The sequence below is a fragment of the Puma concolor genome, chromosome E4, assembly GCF_028749965.1.
Source record: "Puma concolor isolate L17-30 chromosome E4, mPumCon1.1.hap2, whole genome shotgun sequence".
NCBI classification, from domain to species: domain Eukaryota; kingdom Metazoa; phylum Chordata; class Mammalia; order Carnivora; family Felidae; genus Puma; species Puma concolor.
Window position 1 is genome coordinate 38098922 of NC_141683.1, and position 9010 is coordinate 38107931.

General features: G+C 45.4%; 1 protein-coding gene across 3 annotated transcripts in view; it reads right to left on the reverse strand.

Moving 5' to 3' along the window:
- Window positions 1–7954, reverse strand: part of KCNH1 (potassium voltage-gated channel subfamily H member 1) — a 387096-nt gene extending 379142 nt beyond the window's left edge. The window contains exon 1 of one of the 3 annotated variants that reach the window (XM_086693674.1): window positions 7676–7954. In XM_086693674.1, coding sequence (XP_086549800.1) covers window positions 7676–7754 — 79 coding nt within the window. In that variant the 5' untranslated portion in view covers window positions 7755–7954. Of the gene's footprint in view, window positions 1–7668 lie in introns of all 3 variants that reach the window. The other 2 variants (XM_086693677.1, XM_086693675.1) reach the window with 2 other exon arrangements.
- Between the last annotated feature and the right edge of the window lie 1056 nt (window positions 7955–9010).

The window sequence follows — 9010 nt, forward strand, 5'->3', positions numbered from 1 at the left end:
AATCATTCTCTGCGATTTCTGAATAAAACCAATTTGCTGATAAAATAACTGACTGTTTTATTTTTAAAGCCAACAGCTGAAATCTCACAATGGGTGAACCCAAGACAGCATGCCAAAGAAGTCAGAGCAATGAAATATCCCAAGAAATGAGATTTTTTTTTTTTAAGAAAGCTTCCACCCACCAAAACGAAGCTTCACACATTCTGCAATCTTCTTTAAATTGACTTAAGGCATCTGGTCATCCCACAACCAATCTCACACACACAAAATAAATGGCTATAAAAATCTAAGAATAATTTTGGGGTAAGGCATTTATAAAGGAAAAATGCACAGTGTGTGTTCAGTCGACACAACATCTCTTAAATCTTCTGAAGTTCACGTGCATATTGGTCTTTATCATAAATCCCTCAATGAGACCCAATATAAGAAAAGTCTCACTCATTTTGGTATGCTCAGGCTCCCGCACAGTATTGGGCACAAAGGAGGTCCACCATGTTTGTGAGTCTAAACCCATAAGCTAGCCTTTGCTTTTCCTTTTAGTTTATCTGTGATTTTTCATTCCTCCTTCATCTATGCCCTTCCATCATTTTCCATCTTCCATTAAAATAAACATAAATCATTCACTTCCTATTTCCTTCTCACTTCCAGCTCTACTTCTTACATAATCTCTGTCCCCAGGGTTTAGTGCTTCTCTATTTAAGAAAAATGAGCCTGCTAAACACACACATCCACACGCGCGTGTGCATGGATGCACCCTTGCCTGTACCCTTTCTTGCACACAATTCTAATTGTTCCAGTCTTTCATGTCATTTACCATCATGCGTGAGGGAGTTCAGACTGTGAGAACATTTCAACACACAGTAGATACTGATGACTCCCAAAGGACAAGAGCAAGTTTTGTTTTCATTTCAAACTTGTTCATGTGCTTGCTATTAACATAACTCTAAATGACCCTGCTTTGCTAGTTACTAGGTTGTTTGGGCAAAGTCAGTATTGAAGAGAAAAAGGAGAAAATACCAAATTTTGGCAAGAACAAGGAGTGACGAGAATTCTCCGCTGCTGGTGGGACTGTAAATTGATACAAACCCTTCGGGAAATTGCTCGACAGAATCTACCACAGTTAACCATACACACCCCAACTGTGCATGCATGAGAACTATGTTGCCCGCATGTCCAAAAAGACATGTATGAGAATGCCTGCAGCAGCACCAATAACAAAATCCTGGAAACAACTCAGTTGTTGCTGGAGGAGGCCATTGAGACAACATGACCACTAGGCTGACCTGCAAACTGGACCCAGGTGACTGAAGGCCCCACACCCTCTCCCCTGCCCTTGGGGTATACATTCTGCTCATTGCTCCCACAGTGGGAGCCACTCCAAGCATGTAGCCTTGAGAGACGAAGGGTTTGATACCATGTGGACTGAATACACGACTGACCCCAATTAAGGCCTCTATATAAACTTTTAAGATTCTGGTGGTGGGTGGGGAATCTACCTGTCTTTCAGCTGCCCAAAACAAGCCTCCTAAGTAAGTTCCCTTGCTTACTAAACCTGCCACCTACCCGTCTGGAGTGGCCTGCCTCTTTCTTTGGTACGTCTTTGCTTTCCAGTGTGTGAACCAACATATGTCCATTAACGGCAGAGTGGATAAATAAAACGTACAGTAGGTCATACCATAAAGTATTATGTCACCGTGAAAATGAACCAACGGTACATGTAACCATACAGGTTAATCCCCAACTGACAAAAGAATACATGCGGTAGGGCCCCAGGCATATAAAGCTCAAAAACAGACAAAAAGCAACTGCGGTGTTCAGAAATATAAAACAAGGTGGTCAAATTAGGAGGAAAAGCAAGAAAGTGATCACCATAAAGTCAAGAGATGGCTCTCTTTGGAGAATAAGGGAGTTGGGATCAGGAGGGGTCCCACGGGCCCCCGGGGGCTTCTGGAGAGCTGGCAAGACTCTATTTCTTGACGTAGATGGGGACAGCACAGTATTCACTTTATACAAATGTGCTGAGTTATACAAAATTATCTTATGTGCCTTCCTACTGTGGTATTATACAATGAAAAAGGTTTAAAAAAAAGGAGAAGAATCAAGACAGGAAAACTGTTATCAAATTACCACCAAAAAAAATTTTTTTTTGGTTTTCTGGTGGAAAAAGGAGTGAAATAGGTCAGTTTTGTTCCATGGGGCAGATCTCAAATGAGTGGTGGCTATAAGAGGACAGAATTGGGTGAGACCAAAGAATAACAACAAGAAAAGAAAGAAGAGGAGAAGGAAAGAGAAAGGAAGGGAAGGGAAAGACAGGGGAGGGAAGGGAAAGACAGGGGAGGGAAGGGAAAGACAGGGGAGGGAAGGGAAAGACAGGGGAGGGAAGGGAAAGACAGGGGAGGGAAGGGAAAGACAGGGGAGGGAAGGGAAAGACAGGGGAGGGAAGGGAAAGACAGGGGAGGGAAGGGAAAGACAGGGGAGGGAAGGGAAAGACAGGGGAGGGAAGAGAAGGCAAAGCAAGACAAGAGAAACTAGTACTCAATTACAGTTGCTTAAAACAGAACATTCCTGACAAAGTGAGTGTCCCATCACTGAGGGTATTCAAGCACCGGCTGGATAACAACAGAGAGGGATGTTCTAGAGTCTACTCAAACACTGGAAAAAACAGTACTTCAAAAACTAAGATTCTGTGATTCTCGTGTACCTCCTTCTCACCAGGTACAGGTGTGGCCACTTAAAGACACAAAAACAAACCACAGTCCAAATACCCTAAATGCATAAAGCAGACACTGCCTTTACAAAAGGGATTCCTTTGGATAAAGAACTGAAATCTTTTTTAAATGTTTGCTTAGAAGCCATTAACAAGCAAAACTAAAGGGAAGGCAAAGATTTGAGAAACTTCAAGGTAATGTGGGAGAAACCACTGCCAAAGGAAGCCTGACCACAAATGCATCTATTCTTTTACAACAGATTATTAAAATAGAAGGACTTCATAGAAACCGTGGGGTTTGGAAGCTTTGTTACCTTCTGTTAAAGCAGAAGCCTTCTCCCTGTTTCCGAGCTAGTATCAGTCACAAGGTTTAACTTTTTGACACTTTCAGAGCAAGACAGCTGAGCCTTGGCTGAAGGTTATCTTAGAGCACATTACAAGAGGAAACAAGCGCTATTGGGCTGGTAATAATCCAGATGACAATCCATTCCCCCTTTCAGAGCAACAATGTATTTTAACCAGTTTTCTGTTTTGTAAATATTACCGTGGCTCAACACATCTATGAGGAGACACAACACTACCCGCGGCTTTCATCCTGTTTGTGTACTAATTATATCAACAACCTGAACCAACTTAACACTATACAAAAACACAGCTGATTTAGCAATCTGTAAATTATACATGTACATAAATCTGTACCAAAATGTGCTGCGTTTCACTCCTGCTAATGTGCACGGATTCTTACTGGCACCTACAATTGTTTGATATAGGTTTCCGAACACTAAAACATATGTTCTGCCTAGAATGGGACCATTTAGGGTAATATTTTTGTAGCTTCCTGGCACTAAGGTCTGCCAGCCTTCCTAAGACAGATCTCCTATTTGCTTCAACAACCATTCTGACAGTAAGTGCCTGCAGATTTAAGCAACCATCAAAAAATATTCTGGAACAACACTTTCCAATCATGAATATAAAGAAAATCAGGCTGGCTTTGCCTATGTGGTAAAAAAAAAAAAATCAATAGAAGGATTTGAAATGATCACCAACATGACCACAAGCAAAATTGGGGAGGAATTGATTATTCCTGCTAACTACTTGTGACTATTCAAAAAACAGATAATTATCAAATCTCTCCTTCAAATGGTATTCGGAAAGTATCAGAGAAAGTTAAACTAGATTTTAGTCCCATCAAGACCAGTAAACACCTTAAAAATTGTCCTGTGGGGTTTTTTTTTCCTTAAACACAACATCAGGCCTAAATAAGAGCTGCAGCCAGAAAACAGTGTGGAACGGGGTCCAGAAGCTTAGACCAAGATTCACTAGAATGTAACTTTCTAAGGGTAAAGTTGTTTCCCACTTTATCCCCAGTGTTCAATAACTGTGCTCAACAAATCCTTTTTGAATCAACCTGTCACAACTGCTGACTAGTCCCTGATGTGCCTCTGCCTTTTCTAACTCTGCCTTTTACTAACTGTAAGTAAATTACCTAACCAAATGATTCTTAGCTCTTGACACTGAAAATGGAGGCACTGCACCTCCCCCACTGGCATATGAGGTGATATTTTCTGAAAAGTTATTTAACACTTTATAACTACAGCAGGTGCAGGAATAAGTGCCTGTTACCCTGCCTGTGACTTTAGCTAAACCCCTGAGAAAGGTGAAAATACTGCCTTCCTTAAAACAGAATCAGCTTCTCTTTTGCCTTGTTATTCTGTTTGGATGTAGTAGTGTGGCTATTAGCCAAAATGGATGTTGTCCTGGGTGTTATAACATTTTATTTAATCTCCACTGGGAAATTAAGCTTCTCTAAGAGAAAATAACGGTAATACAAGGAAGGTCTTTGCATAGTGTAACATAGGAGTGTGACACGGGGTCAAGGGTCAAGGGTCTCATCAGCTGTGCCCTTAAATATTTGAGGAGATGTGTTCCCTTCAGTGTCTTCATCCATACAAAGATGGGAAAGAAGAGGCAGAGGACATAGCATCTAATCCTACAGGTTATCATATTCCAGATACCAGATATTCAAATGCCCCAAGACAAAGCCAGTTCTATTATCCACAAGCATGTAATGAGAGTCGGGGGGTTTTTTGTTTTGTTTTTGTTTTTTAAGGATAACAATAGTTCCATAGGCAAAGTCATATGGCTGGAGAAACAATGATGCTACAGAAAGGATGAATGATACCCTCCAAAGACCTGCGTCAGGGACTGTGTGCCTGCTCCTTTGAATAAGTCTCTTAATATTCCTAGGACTCCGTTTCATGATCTGTAAAAGAGGAACAGTAATACTGCATAGGATTACTGGGAGAAAATGTTTAATAAAGATGGTCAAAAAGTATTGCTATTTAAAGGTAAAATGCTATTTAAATACTGTAATGTCCAAAAAAAAAAAAAATGGCTGGTGGATTTTAGGAGGAGACAATCAATATTTTTAAATAGACTTTTTCCATCACAGTAAAATAAAATAATGCATGTAGATATTGTGATATTTCCAAGAGTCCACATTTTTTTTTCTATTTGTGTTTAGAAATGTGATGAAAGGGATCACTAAAAGCTTAAATCTCACATTTCAAGACCAGAATATCTTCTTCTGAAATCATAGATAATTGTAAAAGTTCACCTGACTTTCCTAAGGTGTTTTTGTCTGTGTGGTTGATGTTGGTTGGTTGGTGGGTTAACTGAAGTCAAACTGTTGGAATCAGTACTAAAATTAAAATGCCAATGCTAAAAATATTCCCAGCTACTTATTCTATTGACATTCTATATATGCTTAGAGAGAAGTGGCTCTAAGAAAATCAACTAAACTAGGGTATTCTGCCTTCTCAGCTCCAAGATTCATTGTGTGTGTGTGTGTGTGGTATTAGTTCCACAATTCTTAAGGTCCTCCTACAAGCCCAAGGAACCTTATGACTGTTACATGTAAGATTCTGTTACCTCCCTCTCCACTCAAAAACAGAATATGGTACACATTAGACACAAGGTTTCCCCTAATTTAAAGGACACTCCATCTTCACCTCCCCCCAAAAAATGGAATTGTCACTGCTATTTATGAGAAAGTTGGTGTCACTGGCAATGGGATCCCCAAATCTGCAAGAGTATCTCCCTGACTCCTCACAGGTCAATAACCATAGCAATCACAGCAAATTAACTTTTTTTTTAAATATGAAACTTATTGTCAAATTGGTTTCCATACAACACCCAGTGCTCATCCCAACAGGTGCCCTCCTCAATGCCCATCACCCACCCTCCCCTCCCTCCCACCCCCCATCAACCCTCAGTTTGTTCTCAGTTTTTAAGAATCTCTTATGGTTTGCCTCCTTCCCTCTCTAACCTTTTTTTTTTCTTCCTACCCCAGCTAATACGCCAGATCCCAGCAAATTAACTCTTAAATAGTGCTTTTATTTAAAATCCCACGAACACCTCCAGCTTTTTTTTTTTTATGACAGAAGAGTTCATTGTGACTATTCATGTAATAACCAGCATCCCCTTGAAGTCCCAGGTAATAGCTGTGACCTTGTTCTAAAAGCCACCTTAGTTAGTTTGAGTGAGGAAGACCTTGAAGGGAAAGGTGACTAACCACAGACTCTTCAATGCCCTTATTCTTACGAGGCACACAATAAATAACCATTTCTAAAATACTTAAATACACAATATGCTATCCTAATTAGTAAGGTTTTCATTGTGAGCTAAACTTAAATCACTTTTTAATAAAGAGCATTTCTTGGGAGCATAAGTCACCTTCCATGAACACCTTCAGGGGTTCCCCTAAACCCCTAACTAAATCCAAATAGAAGCCCATGATTTTAACACAAGCTCCTCCTTAAGGCTCTGAAACTGTCATATTTCCACATTTTTAAAACCTATGTCCTAAGTCAACTCTTCATGTCGTCTGCCTCTGGAAGGAGTCCCGGAGCCTGTAAAGAGCATCTCCAGACTTGGCCCCTTTCGTTTCAGCCCTTTGATGAACGGGTGCACCGCACCTTCCAGATGCCGAGCTATATGCTCTGCAAGTGCTTTAGCCAGGATGCTTTGCTGTGGCTCCTAAAGGAGACATCTGAAATGTATCCCTTTCCGTCCCTGCTCTTAGGACTCTCGCCGTCCAGCGCTTCATGCCACTGTCCATCTTAATGCCACGGAGGGAGAGAGAGAGCAGCGGGGAGCACCGGTTTACTGGGTAATGGATAGATTTACAGGCTTGGTGAGTTTGGGAATTTATAGGTGAGCAAGATTTGTAGGCATAAAACGCTGCTGGGGTTTGGAAGAGAGGAACTATGACAGGTTTGCCCCTGTGACTGCTTGGCCAGCTCTGCAACTATGCGCTCCACTTGTCATCTAAGTCCAGGAAACTCTGCCCCTCGTGAGCCTTAACTTAACCTCGAAGAGGGTGGGTGGGTGGGTGAAGAGGTGGAACCGGGTGGCCTGCGGCACGTCCCTAAGTCCCCACGTCCCTACACCTCGGACTTTTCGGCTCCCGGATGGAAGGTGGAGGCAGCCGCCGTCCCCCATCCCTCGGGGGCCGGAACCCGAGTGGCCTTCTCTCCCGCTGGCTCTCCCCCGGGAGAGGCAGCGCCTCGGGTGCAGCCCCCGGAGAGCCTGGATAGCCTTCCCTGAGGGGGGGGGCAGTACCCACGGGGAACGCGCTGCCGTGCCTTCCGCGTCCGGCTTCCCATCACTTTTCCCAGTACTTTACCCATCAGCTGTCACGCTCTCTGGAGAGGAGACAGAGAAGGCGCGAGAAAGGCCCCAAAGGCGTCCCCAACAGAGCTCTCCTCTTGGGATGGGGGCCCACAGCCCTCGCCCCACCCTGCCCACCTAGCCCAGCCTCCGGGAGGCAGCCCCGGGCGCCCGCGCCGCGGCTCCCAGCAGAGCTCCGGGTTCTGCTGCATCTGCTGGCGCCGAGCGGCGGGAGGCTTCGGCAATCGAGGCACGGATAAAAAGCCTGGGTAACCGAAATCCGAATGCACCTCTTACCACTGGACCGCCGGACAATATTCTCCAGAAACGTGTTCTGCGGGGCCACCAGTCCTCTCCTGCCCCCGGCCATGGTCATCCTCCCGGCAGCTTGGGGTCCTGGGGGCGTCCGGCGAGGCTTCTCACGGCAGCAGGGAACTGGGCGCGGGGCCCGCGCGCGATCCCGGCTCGAAGCGCCCCATGCGCCCCGCGGGGACCCGGGCGGCCAGGGGCGGCGGCTCCCTCCGGCTGCCACCCTCGCGCCCTCTTCGCGCCTCCCTCCCTGCCGCCCGCCTCGCTGTGCACTCGCCCGGGGCTCGCCTCGCCGCAGCCGCTTCCGGGTGGGCGGAGGGAGCCGCGGCGCCTGGGCCGGGGCGCCCCCTACCGGGCGTTGCCCCCCCCCCCCCCCCCCCCCCCCGGCCTGCGGGAGAGCGAGCGGGGGGCTCCCGCAGCGGCGGGAAGTGGCGGGCAGTCGTGGGCCGAGGCTGGATTGACAGCGCCACCCTCTGGGCACCGCCGGGAAATGGGTTCGAGGTGCGCCTTGGGCTGGTGAAGAGGAGGGCGTTCTGAGCCGCCATCCTGGGTGGATTCACCTGCAACAAGATCACCACGAGCCTTGGGGGAACATGACGCTGTACCTGTCTGCCTTCGCTCTGTTTCAGACTGGAGCCTCTGGGAGCTCCCAGGCTCTTGGAACACTTTCCCGCCTCTCATTAGGGTCTGTTAGCCTTATTTGTGAAAGTTGCCAGTGTTTTACCAGTAGTTAAAGGAGTTGAATTGTAAGAGGTCAGACTTGCAGGGTGGCCAACTGATTGGGCTCCAGAAGAGCTGTCTTGAGGTGGTTTTAAAGATAACCGAAGGCACTAATGCAGGTCTGGTCGTTTGATAAATTTGCTGAGTGCCTGACCTGATTTCCACTCTTATCCAGCGATGTTTTAACAAAAGACTGAGAAAATATATGTACTGTATATAACATTTTTTTTTGTTTTTTGCTTTTTTTTTTTTTTTTTTTTTTTTTAGTTGACGCATGCCCTGTTAGTATCAGTGTGTAATGTTAGGAAACAGGAACAAACTGACAAACATTAAAACAGTGGGCTTGCCTCCGAGGGCATATGCTTGGGATAGGAGAGTGAGGTGGGCACCTACCTGAACACTTGACATTAAGTAATAACCACAACCTGGGCTTGAAGGATGGTCTACACCACACGGAGTGAGGTGCTTGTCTCCACACCTGCCCCTGGTATGATGAATAATCACACACACCAAAGGTTTCTGAGCAGGAGCTCACGTGTGCTCACTCTCCTGTGCTCACTTATTTTGGGAGATTTCCACCTGCACATGGCCCTTTTCCCCCCC